We start from the raw sequence: 17,978 nt of genomic DNA, 5'->3' as shown, positions 1-17,978 counted from the left end.
CCTGCAATAGCACTTTCAAAGTATTCTACTTGAGTTATATGGGTATAATTCCTCATATTAGAGTAGAAATATATATGTGTGTGAAGAATAATCTTACATTTTAATTCTATACTACTGTATCTAAAATTAAACTTATTTTGCATCTATATACAAAATTCTATACCACTGAATTAAAAATAACCTTGTGAGTAACAATAAGACATTAAATTGAATAAATTGAATTCATTAATCTACTTTTTGTTCTATCTTCCCTATATACTTCTATACTCCCCCTTCTTTCTTTTCAACCCTTATCTCCAAACCTAAGAATGGAAGATAAAGGAAAAGAGAGACATCCCTGAGTTCAACCTTGTTTTCTCTCTAAATAAGACCAATGATAACTTAAAACCAACTCTCACTGAAAATAACCCTCTATAGACCAAGAAAGCAACCAAAAACTACCTGAACCCCCTTTAACAGAAATGGGGCATCATTCTCTTAAGGTTTCTTAAGAGATGCTGATTTGGGGTGAATAATATCTTTGTAGGGGCCCATATAAAATTGGGGAAATGATTAAACAAGCTAGGAATAGCATTTATGGTCCAGGTTCTAAATGCTGAGAAATTCCAGGCTTAATTAGAACCCTGTGTGGGACAGTCTGAACTTCTGGACCAATTAGGATTGGGAGTTTTCTTCAAAGGCGTGCTGGGAGCAGTCTTGATCTGATGAGGAACAGCAACTGAAGCACTTGGTGGTGAGACATGAAGGATGCAGGATGTCAGTGCCCCACATGCTGGGAGGAATGAATCCTGTCAAGTGTGATCCAATGTCAATGTCCGGTTCTTTTGTCCTCAAATTTTTTACACAATGGAATACTATTCAGTTATTTAAAAACAAGGAACTATTGAAATTTGCAGGAAAATGGATGGAAGTAGGAAAGATCATCTTGAGTGAGGTAACCCAGCCCCAGAAAGACACACATGGTATATGCTCACTCATTAGTGGATACCAGTCACATAATACCAGATAAGTACACTATAATACAGAAACTGATACACTAACCAAGGACCATGTATGATGTCGACCTAGACCCTCTGCTCAGATGTAGTAGCACAGTCTCCTTGTAGTTCCCACAATGTGGAGAGTAGGGACTACTTCGGACATGGACTCTGGCCACTGAACTTTGATCACTTCCCCCTGGCAGGACAGCCTTTCCTGGCTACAGAGGAAGAGGTTACAGATAGTACAGATGAGATTTGATAGGCTGAGGTCAGATGTTAGGGGAGGAGGGCTCCCCTTTCTGAGAACTAGGGAAAGTAGGGAGAAGAAATGAGGGAGGGAGGGGGAATTTGGATGGGATGAGGGAGGGGAGACAATTGGGATGCAAATAATTTAAGTGGCAGAACAACCAGGTAATTTATATTGCTAATCGCACTATATGGGAATAGCTCTGAGACTGGCTGAGACATGAATGTCTAGGCATAGACAATGCTTCTTGTTGGCTACAGAATCCCTATGAATTATTATTAGATGCCATTCTTCATATGGCATGGATGAAGACTTACAGGAGCTTTTTTGTCTGCTCATACCAAGAGCAGAGAACCTGTCTTAATTGTTCTGTGCATCATGCACACTTTATACGTTTATGATTTTATGACTGTGATGCTTGTGAGAAATTATGTTTTTAGTCTGAATCTTTTTATTGGTGAATTGAGACCATTGATTTAAGAGATATCAATAAGACATGTTTGTTGATTCCTGTTATTTGGGGGTATAGTTAACCACTTCTGTGATTGGCTTGAAGTTTTCCTTCTAGTGCCTTCCAAAGGGCTGGATAAATATTGCTTAAATTTGGTTTCTATCAGTGCTTTACCACACAACAGGGACATATGCTCAACCATGTTCATAGCTACATTTATAATAGCCAGAACATGGAAACAGCCTAAGAGTCCTTCAGTAGAAGAATGGATAAAGAAACTATGGTACATTTACACTATAGAATACTATTCAGCTATTAAAAACAAGAAATTCCTGAAATTTGTGGACAAATGGATTGAACTAGAAATTATCATAATGAGTGAGTTCACCCAGAAGCAAAAAGAGACAAATAGTATATACTCACTTAAATCGAGACACTAGCCCAAGGAGTATGTCCCATGAAAGACTTTACTTACCAGGAAAGTGAGTCAGAGGGGAGAACATCCTATTGAGACTTTAGGTGAGAGAAGCATGGGAGAATGGGGAAATAGAAGGATCCAGAGGGTCCTGAAAACCTACAAGAAGAACATTATGAAGAGCAGATCTGGGTCCTGGGGTCCTTCCTGCTCAAACTATGGCACCAGCCAAGGAAAATATAGGCAGTAAACTTCGAACCCCTACCCAGACCTAGCCGATGGATAGGACATTCTCCACTGTTGAGTGGTGAGTGAGGTCTTACTTTCATACAAACTCTGGGGCCCCATTTCTGACCACATCCCCTTGATGGGGAGGCCTGGTGGCACTCAGAGGAAGGATAACAGGTTACCAAGAAGAAACTTGATACCCTATGAGCATATACAGGGGGAGGAGGTCCCCCCTCAGCCACAGACATAGGGGCAGGGAGTAGGGGGGAAGCAGGAGGGAGAAAGGAATGGGAGGATACAAGATATGGGATAACAATTGAGATGTAATATGAGTAAATTAATAAAAAATTTGGGGGAATGTCTTATTTTCGATATATATTTTGATTGAAAGTTTCCTGGGTATAGTAGTCTGGGCTGGCATCTTTGGTCTCATAGATTCTGTAGAACTCATGCCTAGACCCTTCTGACTTTTAGGGTCTCCACTAGGAAGTCAGATGTTATTCTAGTAGGTCTATTTTTATATTACATGGTCTTTTTCCCTTGAAGTTTTAAAATATTCCTTCATTGTTTCTGTGTTTAGTGTTTTGATTTCAGTGTACTAAGGGGAATTCCTTTTCTGGTCCAATCTTTTTTATATTCTGTATGCTTTGTGCATCTTGATAGGCACCGCCTTCTTTAGGTTAGGGAAATTGTCTTCTATGATTTTATTAAAAATATTTTTTGTGTTTTTGACTTGGTTTTTTTTTTTGTTTTTTTGTTTTTTGTTTTTTTGTTTTTGTTTTTTTTTTACCTTTTATATTCCTATTATTCTTATATTTGGTCTTTCCATTGTGTACCAGATTTCCTGATTTTTTTTTCTTTATTTTTGTCCTTTTTTAGATTTAACATTTTCTTTGGCAGAGGTATCCATTTATTCTGTTGTGTCTTCAATGACTGAGATTCTGTCTTTCATTTCTTTTTTTTCTGTCTTTCATTTCTTGTATTCTATCAGTGAGGCTTGCTTCTGAGAATGTTGTTTGAATTTCTAAATTTTTTATTCCCTGATTTTTTGCATTTTGGGCTTTCTTTATTGAGTCTACTTCTATTTTCGGGTCTTAAAAAGTTTCGTTCATTTCTTTCTGCTGCTTGTGTTTTCATATGTTTTTAAAATGGGAATTTATTTATTTATTCTCTTAAGACCTCTGTCATATCCATAAAAGGTGTCTACTTTCTATGTAAATGTTAAATATGTTTAAGATTTAATTTTATAATGTAAGGAAATGCAGATATAACAGAAGAAAACATAGATTAGGATCCGGGAAAGACAATAACAGATGCCATAGGTTTTTGTCTTAGAGGATTTTGTAATTCTTAGCAAATACCTCTGGGTCATGATGTTTAGGTTAAAGCTTGCTAGATACCAGCCATAGGACATCACTGCCAGGAGGACACATTGTTTACGACAAAAAAAGAAAAGACATAAGCTCATAATCTCTTCACTGTCAGAGAATAAATTAGAAGGAAATGCAACATCCCTCCTTTCACTCCATTTTTATTATCTTTCTCCCTCCACAAAGGATATATGGAATAAAGGTTAAAGTGTGTGTCCATGGACAAGGCCCATTGATGAACATTTCTCCATAGCTTATGTTCATATGGAACACTCTCTAGCATGTGTTATATGCAGGAAGCCAAGAGGATCTGAGTCAGTGGGTGGCTCTAACCCTGCATGGAAAGTTCTTCGTGGCTACTTTCCACAGAGCTCCCTTTACATCTTTGTTCCTCAGGCTGTAGATAAGGGGATTGAGCATAGGTGTCACCACCGCATAGAAAACAGACACCAACTTCTCCTGTTCTTTGGAAGACTTCGGCGTCATGTACGTGATAATTGCTGACCCATAAAAAAGGATGACGACAATGAGGTGGGAACCACAGGTAGAAAACGCTTTCAGTCTCCCCGAAGCTGACTTCATCTTGACCACAGTCACTATGATGTGGCCATAGGACACCAGAATTAGGAAGACAGGTATGAGGAGAATCACAACCCCCATGAGGAAGATGACCATCTCTGAAGTGTGGGTGTCTGTAGAAGCCAGGGTCAACAGGGCAGGGGCCTCACAAAAGAAATGAGCAACACTCTTGCTTCCTCGGTAGGGGAGGCTTAGCGTGAAAGTGGTGTCCACCACAGACACTACAAAGCCGCTAGTCCATGATGCTGTGGCCAGCTGGATACACACCCTCCACGTCATGATGCTAGGGTAATGCAGAGGGTTACAGATAGCCACATAGCGATCATAGGACATCACAGCCAAAAGGGCACATTGTGTGCACCCAAAAATGAGAAAGAGCAGGAGCTGAGCAGCACAGCGTCTGAATGAAATGGCCTTTCTCCTTGAAAGGAGATGGACAAGAGCCTGAGGGACAATGTTGGTCGAGAAGCAGAGGTCAGCCAGAGATAGGTTGCACAGAAAAAAATACATGGGTGTGTGAAGCCGAGAATCAGCCTGAACGAGGAACATGAGAAGCAGGTTTCCAAGGACAGTGACCAGATAGACACCCAGAAATAAGACAAAGAGCAGCTTCTGCGTGTGCGGGTCATCAGAGAGTCCCAGAAGAAGAAACTCTGTCACCTGTGTCTCATTTGTCTGTCTCATAGTTCGTCTGCTTTTTCAGCAAGAAGTATCAATGAACATAGGTGTGTGTGTGATATACAATTATTTTATTCAGAGTTTGGAGGGCTTAGAGATAGCCCCAATCAATGGGAAGCATTTTAAAACTTCCCTTCATTGGTACTTTCAGAAGATTCTCGTGCCATAGGACTTGGGGCATTTTTGATGGTTTTGATGCTTATACTCATTAAGTACAACAGCGCTTTATGAGATGGAAAATGTGTTGTTGGTGTCATTTGGTGAGTGGGGAGTACACAGGAAGACTCATCTCTTTTCCTCTGGACATCAGACTTCTAATGGCACAATGACAAATCAGGTTGCTTTCATCTCTAGTGCTGTAATGTGAGGTTCCAGTGTATTATGCATGGACTACTGGTGGCTCTTGCTTCTCACATAAAATCCCACCCATCTTATGGTTGTGTCGAGTTTTTCAAAGATATTATTGGACTAGTTGTCTCTTCCCTGAAAGGAGAGTCACAAAAGTTTGAGGCTCAATAAAGAGCCAAAATACCTTATTGAACTCATCTCTTAAATAGAGAAAATAATTTGTCATGCAGGAGAGCGACTCCTCAGAGGGTAAGTCTGGATGACCGCCTTTGGCAGGCCTGTCCACAGCACCCGCTGTAGCTCCCTCCACCAGCATCAGCTGTGCATGGACTCCCGATACAGTGGACACATCACCACCACACTGGAACTTCCATTTACGCCATCAGACAGTACTAACCCCTACACTGAGAAGTCATCCTCTTTCACTTCCTCCCATTATCTATCACCTACCCCGCCCACAGACTATCCAACCTCCCTTGAAAATGATGTCATTTTACTGTGCCCTTTAGAAGCCATGGAGTAGTACATTATCGTCTGTGATCATGAATTAAGCAGGTCAAAATACTTTGATCATATACTTAAACAGAGTTATCAGAAGGCTTGCAAATATCCTTAGAGAGACTGAAGAGAATTTTAATAATAATCATGTTTTTAGATATAATAATAATGTTCTCTGAAAATAAGGGAAATTTAAGTATAAAGTTTACGGTTCTATGAAAGGGACCTATCAATTCTTTATCTATCTAGCAAAGGAGTCTGAAAATATGGTTAAAAGTACACCCAAATAAATGTATATTTATTTTGTATATGTACTTCGTATGAGACAAAGTAAATGTAGTTAGTGACTAATGGAATTAAATCTATTAAAGTACAGTAATCAGAATAATTAAGTACAGTAATCAGAATAATTTTAGAAAACTGATATGCAAACAGCAACGTATAGGCTTAATTAGCAGCGTGATAAATATGATGTATCATTAAAAGCACATTATCTGTTATATATGATGGTGGGTCTAAAACAGCTTCACTTCAACAAATTACAACTTTAAATATTTAGAAATATCTCCAACAATTGCAATGTAATATAAAAATACTTCTGACTTTTACAGCTAGAAAAGCCAGATATTTTAATGCCTGTTTGAGTTGTTCCTGAATTAGAAGATTTCAAATTCTCTTAGAGGGGAATAAAACGGAAAGATAACATTTCACATTCAGGTTGAAGAACACACTAGTGCAGTTTGAGGACTTCAGTAACCATTTCACTTTAAAACATAAGAAAGACAAAAACACATCCCACAAAATGCACTAGCAGCCTATTAGCATCTGTATGGAGCTGTGAATCTAAGTGACACAATGTTTCAACTCATAACAGGCTTTAAGAACCAAGTTGCTGCAATAGCAGGAAGAGAAAGGTTCCACTGCACTTGTGTTTAACTAACTGGTGCTTTGGTTGCTTGCTCACATGGGTGTAGACTCTCTGAACCAAACCGGCTGATACAAACCATGCACCACTCTATTAGTTACTTGCCACTGTGAAAAAAAGTCTAAAAATTTCAATTTATGAAAGGAAGGGTCTATTGGCTCACGGTTTGAGGATTCAGTGCATCCTGGGGAAAAGGTTGTGGGAGCAGAGATGTGGGGGGGGGGGGGCGGGGTGGCTATTACATCCACAGTCAGGAAGCAGAGAGAGGTAGATGATGGCGCTTGGCTTGTTCTCCCTCTTTATTTTGTCCTGGATCCCAGCCCACAAAATAGCACTGCACGCATTCAGGGTGGGCTTTATCCCCTCAGATAAACCATTCTAGAAACATCCTCACAGGTACATATGGAGATGTATTTCTATGTTGATATTTTAAAGCTGACAAGTTGACAGTGAACACTGGCCATTGTTAAATACCTATGTGGCAAAGACCCAATTTATAAGCATATCACACTTACCCACAGATATTTACTCCTAGAAATTTTCCCCCACAATATCTTTCTCTATTCTCCATTCTAAAACCCCAAACACAATAGACATGGGCACACAAATATGCCCATTCACAAACACCTACTCTCAGATACACAAATATGCCTGCAGCATTATCTAATTACTGACACAGGAGATATTAACAAATTATATTTAAAAAATTTTGTCTTTCTGTGTGCCTATATCTGATCAAAGAGAGGGACCACATCAGAATCACCTTGAGTCACAGCAGCTATGATCAACTCTGGTACATTATTAGGAGATGCAATGTTCTTGGACTTAACCTGAGCCAAAGTATTCAAGACAGGACTGACTGTGAGCCCAAGACTAATGTGCCTTTGATTTGGCACACAGTAGGGCTCTCACTAACTCTGGAATAGCATTACAAGGTGATACTCCCAAACTCCATTATTGTCTTTTGAAAAAACAGACAAAATGTGAAGGGAAAATGTTCTTCCAGGTGACTGCAAATTTTTCCCTGGACTCAGGAAGTTTCTGCGAAAGCATCATTTTCACTGCCAAGTTTTCTAACATTTCATTTAGCTTAATCTACAGGGATTTCAGAAAAACGTCTATTTCTTTAAAAATAAACACACACACCATACACACACACACACACACACACACACACACACACCTGACTACATGGAAGGTCTGTTTATGGCTCCATAAGGTGAGGACCAAAAATTTTTTCCCATTGGGAACTGGGAACAGAACATTGTAATTATTATTTGATATGGTACAGAGATATCACAGGAAAAGACACTTGGCCTAGATCTATGCCAGGAGATAAGTAAACCCAAGAATCCAATCTAAGTAAACACAATTCACTCTCCCTTGGCCTCATTTCCTCAGCTCACCTCAGGCCTTCTCTTCTTTACCAGCCAGCCCTAGAGTGGCATTGGCTAAAGCACTAGCCAAGCAGAGACCAGGCATCTTGCCATAAAGGCAGAGACTTCAGGCAAAGCTTGAAATTAAGACCAAGACAGTGCAGGAAGGAGGCTCCTCTCTTTCTCTCACACCCTCCTGCTGAACGTAAAGGTTTATTGTTGTCCTCAGAATATACTGTATGATAGTAGCTCTTTTTAAATGAGGTGAAGGAAGCCGGGGGTGGAGGTGTTAGAAGCTGTCTCTGGAGCAGTTCCAGGGGACTCAGGAGGATTCTGGATCATTAGTGTGAATGGATCCTGGGCTGTGCTTCCTCTTAAAAGCCTCCCAAATGGCTGTAAGGAGGATGGAAAACAACACACAGTCATGACGCCCATCTTGCTAACAGGCTCCAGCACTGGGTCTTACATGGATCCTTTGGAGAAACAGTGCATAGTTCTAAGCATTTGGTTTCTAGAAGAACAAATACTAGTCTGAAGGTTAGCTCCACCATGTCCTCCATGTATTAGGCTGATGAAGTTTGTCTGCAGAATAGGAAGATAGTATGTCCTAGACAACATTAGCTGAGCACGATTAGCATAAGCTCTGTGTTGGTGAAAGCACAATAAGCACCTCCATTTTAACCAGGGCTAAGAGATTAAGTGTCTGAATTCTGGCAGACATCATGTGTTTGACATTATTCTGGCAAGTTGTTAAGCATTTGCAGAACTTTAAGTTGTCCAAATGAGGGACTGAAAATCCAGCACAAATCAATTACAAAGAAGAGTTAAGCATAACATTGGATGCTATGGTTGGTGTGAATGTAAAGGAGTAAACTATGGTCTAAGATGCACTTCATCTGTGTCTAGTCACCTCAGGGTTTGCATCATGAAGGGATATTAGATTCTTTTCAACAGCCTTTTCTGGCAGCTATAGAGACGATCATGTGATCTCTGTTCTTAATTCACTTATTTGATGTGATATATATGTACTGATTTGTGTATGGTTATCCATCCCTGTGTGTCTGGGATGAAGCCCTGTTGAGCACAAAGAATCATCTCTTTAGTGTGTTCTTGAATTTGCTTTGTAATTTTTGTATTGGGAAGTCCTGCATCTGTGTCCACCAAGGAAACTGGGCCATGCTTTTCTTTTTTGTCTGTGTCATTTTCCAGTCGTAGTATCAAGAGAGTCCTGACTTTGTAGAGAAAGCTTAGTAGCAGCCTCTCCTTTTCTACTTTATTTGTTTGAAAAATATTGGTGTTAAATCTTTAAGCTTCAAATTCAATAATAAACCCATCTGAGTCTGGACAATTTTAGCTATAGTTGATTTTCTTTTTTATCTCTGCTTTCATCTCTCTTCTCATTATAGCTATTTAAATTATTATATCTTGGTTTACTTTTATAAGTCACATGCATCTAGAACTTCATCCATTTCTTTGGAATATTACAGGAATATTACAACTTAATGGGATACACAGTCAGGGTATGTCCTTGTGACTGTCTGCATTCCATTCCTATTTGCTTTGATGTCTCAAATTTCACATCTCTTAACTTGGGTCTTTCCTCATTGTCTTGTGATTAGTTTATCTAAAGTTTGTCAATCTTCTTTATCTTTTGTGATGATAAGTTCTTTGTTTATTTGTTATTTGTATTGTTTTTATAATTTTCCTTTTTAAAATTTCAGCCCATATTTTAATTATTTCTATCTACTGATTTTGTATAGCTAGTGTTGTGCTTCCAAGTCCCTATAGTAAGCCATTTTTGAGGTATCTCTGATTATTTTAGTGAAGTTGCTTTTATTTATAAATTTCCCCTTTAAGACTGATGTCACTTTATCTCATAGATAGAGATATGTTGTGTTCATTTTCATAAAATCCTGGAAATTCTTTGAAGTCCTTTTGTCATTTAATCTCTATGAGCATCTGTGTGCTCTGTACTTTGTCTTGCTGTTAGTTCTAGCTTTACTTCATTGTGGTCATGAAAGAAAAATAAATTATTTAAAATACCTACATTATTTAATACTTGCTGTGTGACATTTTGCATGATCTATGTAGGAGAAAGTTCCATGGGATGCAGGGAAGAATGCTTATCCTACACTGTTTGGGTGGTGAACTTTGTACCTAGCTGTTGGATGCTTTTGCTCTATGATGTCATTTAACTCTTCTGTTTTGTTTTTTTACTCAGAGTGACCTGTTCATTTTTTATATATACATTTATATTATTACACACACACACACACACACACACACACACACACACACACACACACACACACACCTACAGCAAGAAGAATCATGAAACAATCAGGAATTATATAAATGTTATATTCATAGTATTTTGGCTACTTGTATTTGGCAACCTTGAAGAAAACATCTTTTCTATCTTGGTGAGTCTAAAATTATATCATATCTCATCTCTATCAACTTAAAACATCTATCTAGACCTAAAACATCTTAACTCCCAAGCAACTAAGGTTAATTGTAAAACTAAACTATCTGTTCTTCAACCCAATCAGAGACTTCAGAAGGAATAAAGTAAATTACCTGAGTAAACAGGAAGTGTAGATTAGCAGCTTCCAAAATGAAAAAAAAAAAAGACAGAGAAAGTTTCTTGCCTGAATGGTCACCCAAAAACTCTCTATAGCATTGCAGCATCATCTTCAGCCTTCTGGCCCCATATATCTGACAGACATATTTGTGAGGCAGGAACTATTGAGGACTTGTTTACACTGTCTTGGCAGAGTTTGGCCATCAACTCTGCCTGTATCCAAGCTTGCCCATTTTTAGACAGAATTCTTTCAGTGGCCAAAATGAGGATCATTTGCCCAGTGGCTGGTTTGCCACATTTGAAGCCGTCTTCATGAGGATGCTCATCATCTTCTTTGAGGTAGGCTGGGCGTTGCCAGGAGTTAACCTGTCTTATTGTCAATGAATCTTTAAATTAATAAAAACATCTTTAAATGTCACATTCTGTAGGTCTCTCAGGTTTTTGAAGACCTTATCTAACTATTTTACCTTATCTTTTTATAGACTCATATCTATCTGTTAAACCCAGGGAGTATATTCTTGTATATAAATAGAATAGTAATTTACTGACCATGATTTGCTCAACCAACAACTAACATGTATGACTTATTTATCTTAAACAGCCAGCAATAGTACTTTAAAAGATTTGTAAGTAAACTTTATATTCTAATTGAGTTTTATGGGTACAATACCTCATATTAGAAAGGAAAAATATACAATGTGTGTGAAGAATAATCTTAAATTTGAAATCTACAGCAACTTACTTTGTGTCTATATACAAAATTCTATAACAATGAATTAAAAATAACCTTGTGAGTAACAATTAAGGCATTAAGTTGAGTAGTAGATTCACTAATCTGCATGTTGTTCTATCTTTCTTATATATCTCTAAATTCCCCCTTCTTTCTTTTCTTTCCCCCCTTCTTTCTTAAAACCCCTATGTCCAAACCTAAGAATGTAAAATAAAGGAAAAGAGAGACATCCCTGACATCTCAATCTCATTTTCTCTCTGAATAAGACCAATAGTAACTTATTAGCAACTGCCAATGAAAATAACCCCCTATAGCCCAAGAAAGCAACTGAAAACCTGCCCAATCGCCCTTAAGGGAAAGGGGGCATTGTTCTCTTAAGGTTTCTCCAGCTGATTTTGGATGAATAATACCTTTGTAGGGGCCCAAATAAAATCGGGGAAATGGTTAAACACACTAGGAATAGTGTTTATGGTCCAGTTTCTAAATGTTGAGAAATTCCATGCTTAATAGAAGTCTTGCATGGGATAGTCTGAAATGCTGGACCAATTGTGATCTGAAGCTTTCTTTGAAGCTGTCCTACTCTCATGAGGAACAGCAACTGAAGCACTTGGTGCTGGAACATGATGGATGTAGGAAGTCAGCATGAGTGACTTGTCTATTGATGATAATGAAGCATTGAAATTACCCACTATTCTTGCATTGTGGGTTAATCTGCTTTACAACTAGAAGTGCTTGTTGAATGACATTATGTGCTACCCATGCTATGTACATATATATTTAATATTCTAATGTCCATTGATGGTTTGTTCCAGTAATTGCTATGAAATGACCTTCATTGTATCTTCCAATTTTAGTTGGAGTTTTATTTTGTTAGGTCTGATGACAATAACGATTGTTTGTCTCTAGTTACTTTGTTTGGATGACCTTTTACATTCTTTCACCTTAAGGTTTTATCTGACATTATAGGTACCTACTGTAATCTAATTTGCTACTTTGTATCTTTTTATTTAGTTATTTTAATGGAAGGGTCCCACTGGGAGTCCTTGTCTGGCCTGGAATTTAATATGTGGATGAAGAAGGCCTCAGACTCACAGAGATCACCTTTCCTGTCCCTCTGGAGTGCTGGGATTAAAGGCATGCACCACCACACTGTCTAGGCTCTGTCATTTGATCAAACAATTGAGACATTGTTATTTCAAATGATTACTGAGGTGCATTAATGACTTCTATTATTTTGTTGATTTGTAGTATTTGACATTTTTCTATTCCTCATTTGTTTACCTAGTATAGACTCATGGGTGTATTTATCTTTCACTTTAGCCTGAAGAATTTTTTCAAGTATATTTTAAAGAGCTGTCTTAGGGGTAGTGAATTCCTTCATCCTGTTTTTATCATAGATGTTTTCCACTCTCCTTCAATTATTGCATCTTTCAATATAGTTCATTTTGGGTATTTGGTTAATTAACTATAATATAATTAGGCATGTGTTTTTCTGGCCTGGTCTTCTTAATTGTAAATGCCTCCTGTATCTGGATGGTCATCTCTTTTCCTACATTTGGGAATTTCCATGATTTTATGGAAAATGTTTTCTATGTCTTTAGCTTGAAATTCTTCTTCTTCTTCTCCTCCTCCTCCTCCTCCTCCTCTTCTTCTTCTTCTTCTTGTTCTTGTTCTTCTTGTTCTTGTTCTTGTTTTTCTTTTTCTTCTTGTTCTTTTTCCTCTTTCTCCTTCTTCTTCTCCCTCTTCCTCTTCTTCTTCCTCTTCCTCTTCTATATCCATGATTTATAGATTTATTTTCATACCACTTCATCAATCTTAAACGTGCTGTTCATACACATTTATTTAGTTTTTTCATGTTCTTAATTTTCCAATATTTCTACCGTGTCTTCAAACTCTCACATTCTGTCTTCTCCATGATCTGTTCTGTTGACGAGGATTTCCTCAGAGCTCTTTATTTGACTTTTGTAGCCTACATATAAAATACACTTTCCTCCTGCTGTGTGAATTCTGCTCAACAAATCCCACAACAAAGATATATCTTTTCCCTAGTTTACGATAGTCAAAGGCATTTGCAAACAGCCCTAATTTGGCTGAGACCTTCTGTCCTCGAGCTCGTGTGGTGAAAGTGGTGAGAACTACTGTGTACATTTATCATTGCTCCTCTGCTCCTGAACTGAACCCTGAGATGTCTTAGAATAACAGCTTCAGAGAAGCCCAGTAATGGGCTCTTGAGTCACATTCCTTAGAGTTCCTGGTTCTATTGACTCTCAAGTTCATTAGAAGCTTCCCTATTGTCAATAGTTCTCTCTCTCTCTCCCTCTCTTTCTCCCTCCCCCCTCTCTCTCACTTTCTCCCTCCCTCTCTCTCTCCTTCCCTCTCTCCCTCTCTCCCTCCCTCTCTCTCTTCTCTCTCTCTCTCTCTCTCTCTCTCTCTCTCTCTCTCTCTCTGTCTCTCTCTCTTTCTCTCCCCCCCCCTCACACACACACCATACTTCTACCTGATTGTCAAATCTGTTTTCATATCTTATACTTTCATTTTCTTAAAATTCACTCAGGATATTTTGTGTCCCCAACACACATGAAATGCCCTGGTCCTTGAGCAGTTAGAGCTTAAGGTTAATTTTGGGTATTACACTAACAATATCTCAGAAGAGATCCCTACTTGGCAACACAGAGCCACCATACCCTCCAGAGGGCATAACAGACACTAAGGAAAAAAACACCCACCCAACAAAAACAAAACCATATATCAACACCTAGAAACACAATCTTCCCAAACCCTGATGCCCGGATGATAGAATAAAAACACATCCAACAACATTCAGGACAATATGTATCCACCAGTGCCTAGGTCAGTACTTAATAAAGTTTGCTTCAAATTGTGGCTCAAAATGGTAGAACTGTTCTTATTTCCAGTGAATCTCAGGATTAATCTAGGTGTGGTCACTGTGGGTTCCAGGTAAAATATGTTTTCTAGGTATTAGCATCTGACTCTTAGAAATGAGGATGGGCTAGGAGGGGGTCATGAGTAGGTCTATAGGAGGGAGGAAAGCAGGGTGTTCTACGAGGGTCTGCTTAGTCCTCTGGGAATGGGATGAGAAAGTGGGGAAAGGCCACAAGAGACTGTGGGTTTGGATATGGAGAAGAGGAGGGAGAGTCAAGATCCAGAACTTGCCTACCTGCTTTGATGATATACTTGCTTCACTGGCCAGCTTGGATGGCAGGTTCTTAGGGAGTTGGAAGCTGGGATAAGGTGATGAGTAGGGAGACTGGAGTCTGGAGGAGAAGATCTGTGTGATCCACTGGATAATAGGGACATTAGGTTGGCACAAGGTGGTCTGCCGCAGAGCTGGGGCTGAAACTTGGGGTTTCAATTTGGAGGAAAGGAGTAGGAGGTGAAGATCATCAGTTAGCCTACTTATTTTCTGTCTGGAGTGGCCATTGGCATCCCAGGAAATGCCTGCTGGGATCAGGTGCTGGGGTGGTACTGGGATGAGTTCGGGAAAGATATCTGTGTGACACACTGGAGATGGGAGCAGAGCAAAGGGGAGGCTGCAGAAATGGTCTCTGCTATACAACTGGAAATGAGACAGTGGGGATGTAGTTGGAAGAGAGAAGGAAGAGGGGAAGATCTAGAGTTAGCCTATGTGATTCTCGGTCCATATTGAACTTTTTGGATATATAATGCAACTACTTTCATTATTTACTTTTTTATGATGTCATTTTAATTAATTTTTTCTTTTTTCCATATGCATTTATATTATTACACACACACACACACACACACACACACACACACACACACACACACACACACACTAAACTACCCACAGCAAGAAGAACCACGAAACAATCAGGAATTATATAAATGTTAAATTCATAGTGTTTTGGCTATTTGTATTTGTCAACCTTGAAGGGAACATCTTTCCTACCTTGGTGCATCTAAAATTCTGAATGTAAATCAATATCTATCATATCTCATCACTATCAACCATATTGAATTTTGATAATGGTTTTATTGAATGAATTTTGCTGTATTAGCTGCTTTTTATTTTATACTTTATAAGTGTCTGACAAAGGACATGTACCTATGTTCAAGTTTCATTCCCTAACGTTCAAGACTTTAAAAAGATTTTGTGTATGAGCCCCTGTGTGTGTGTACATAAGCACACTTGTGTGCCTGTGTGGATTTATATGTACAGCATATTTACAGAAGCCTTTGGAGCCCAGAAGACAGTGCCAGATCCCATGGAACTGGAGCTACAGGACTTTTAGGCTACAATGTGGATGGTGAGAATGGATCCTCTGAAAGAATAGAACGCACGCTTTGCCTGTTGGGCCATCTCTCCAGCCAGCCAATTTTTAAATGGTCAAAAAATTTGAAGTTTAAGTCTGGCGGATCTGGACCCAGGGGGGCCTGTACAAACGGATGCACCAACCAAGGACATTGCAAGCAGAGAACCTAGAGCCCCGTTCAGATGTAGCGGATGGACAGCTCACCACGTGGAGATGGTGAGGGGATGGTGGGGGACCTGCCTCTGACGTGAACTCTGGTGGCTGTGATTAGATCACTCTCTCCTGGCGGAGAGGCCCTGTGGGAACACAGAGGAAGAGAATGCAGGTTATCCAGATTAGACCTGATAGACTGTGATCAGCCAGTGGGGGAAGATAAGAGCAAGGGGATTACAATCGAGGTGTAATGTAAATAAATTATAATAAAAATATGAAGTTCAAGGCCTGGTGGGTAGAACTTTAGAACATGATTCTTTAAAGCAGTGTATGCAAGGGCTTTTGTGCCAGTGGCAGTCCGTTCCATCCCATGACATGGGCAGGAATTATTTCTCCACACTGTTTTATAAAATTGTCTGTTTCTCAGATGCTGCCTAATCCTATTTTCTTCACAGAATTACTCTGTTGAGAAGACTTAGGCCAAGTCCTAAATGCAGAGATAGAGAGGGATTTAAAGGGTTCACAGAAATATTTGCTGCACTTGATGGCCAGTCTTGATTGCAGTGCCCCTTCTTGGGCCACGTATTTAGAATTTTGATGCTTTTCACACAGTCCTAAATTTGTAGCCAGTCCAACTTTTATCCTTTGTGACTTGAGGTTAGATTACAATTTGATCCTGTGCAAAAGAGTAATCCACTGGTAATGAACTGTATTATCTTTGGGCTCGGCATCAAGCCCAGAATTGATCACCAAGCACCATCTTAAATATGGGTTGCCCTGAACACTAGTACAGTCTAATTCTTAGTGTTCCACTAACCCTAGAAAAAAATTAGTACCAATACATGTATAAAGTAGCATTGTTAAATTTTATACACTGTACAAAAACATGTTCATATGTATATGTTATTGTTAAAAGGTAATGTGTATCTTGTAATAAATAATGTGTTTTCCTGCTGTTTGTTATTAGATAACCCTTGTTACCATGGTGCTGGAGAACATTTTGTCCAGGAAATAAGTGGTTCTAGTCCCTTATGTCAGAGATAGATAGTGTAGCTCATAAAACCAGTAGAAAGGAAATGGCTCTGCAGTAAATTCTATTTACCCAATCACGCTCATTGCATTTTTGGGAATATTTGCACACATGCATGCTGCCAGTATAGCAGGCTTCTCTTGGCTGAAAGTCCAGAGTTGTATGTGCTCACAGGAAAGAACTCTGAAGAGAGGCTGCTCTGTTCAAGTGAGCAGTCTTTAAAGCACAAATGATTTTATCCAATCACAATAAAAGCACAAAAAGTTGAGAAAACAAAATAACCTGTGGGTTATCTACAGTAGGTCTTCATAATTTTCTACTTTTCCTTATCCGGAGAGCCTGTGCACCCTTCCTACCAAAGATTGCTCATTCTGCTAGTGGATAATTTGCGATTATTTGTGCAAAGCATATGCTATTTAGAAGATGTAAATGTGGAATATTATTTCTGTAGATGAGACACATTGTATTTTTCGAAGCAGAGGCCGAGGTCTTTAATTGGCAACCATCATAAGCCCTGGAGGTTTAAAGTATTTTTTTTCATTGCCTTTCTTTCTTACTAGGCTACAAATTGCATTAGGCAAGAGCTTTATTTTGTTCAATATTTTGTATTCATGGGCTAGCCTGGTCCTGATGTGGTATTCAGAGTCAAATTTTGGATGCAAATAAAAAAATAATTGAAAATAAGGAGTGAAAGTGTGAAAAGCATTTAATTGTTTTATTAGTGTAATTATTTTCACTAACTGCTAAAGGTGTCCTTGAAATATGTAGATAGTGTCTTATCACAAATTGATTGAAGTAAACCGTTTTTAAAATGAACTTGATAAAGAATTTCAGGATTAAAAAAAATGTGGTGGGCTGTAGGAAATTGTGGACTTTCAGAGGATCCTCGTTGAAGTAACGAGAAATAGCCCAGAGGACTCAGTACCTCAGTCTCAGCATTGGCGTCTGTGTTCTTTCATTCTCAAACGGATCCTAGTGGAGAGTCCAAAATTTCAGTGAGTGCATAGTGTCTCCCGAAAGAGTAGCCACGTGGAGAATCCAGTGTCCTCTGTTTTGCCTTTACACTGTGCCCTCGCCAGTTTCTGTCTAAG

The 17,978-nt window shown here is 38.9% G+C and overlaps 1 protein-coding gene across 1 annotated transcript; it reads right to left on the bottom strand.

Annotated features, from left to right (window-relative positions):
* Positions 1–4,006: 4,006 nt before the first annotated feature.
* Positions 4,007–4,954, bottom strand: LOC311592833 (olfactory receptor 2D2; the record flags this gene model as incomplete). The annotated part of the gene is made up of 1 exon (XM_084773683.1): positions 4,007–4,954. One exon carries the CDS (start codon positions 4,952–4,954, stop codon positions 4,007–4,009), a length of 948 nt encoding a protein of 315 aa, XP_084629809.1.
* Positions 4,955–17,978: the final 13,024 nt, after the last annotated feature.

This window comes from Acomys minous (genome assembly GCF_964271855.1).
Source record: "Acomys minous genome assembly, chromosome: 2".
Lineage (NCBI taxonomy): Eukaryota > Metazoa > Chordata > Mammalia > Rodentia > Muridae > Acomys > Acomys minous.
Note: the sequence above shows the minus strand (reverse complement) of the source record. Positions and strands in the feature narration are given on the sequence as shown.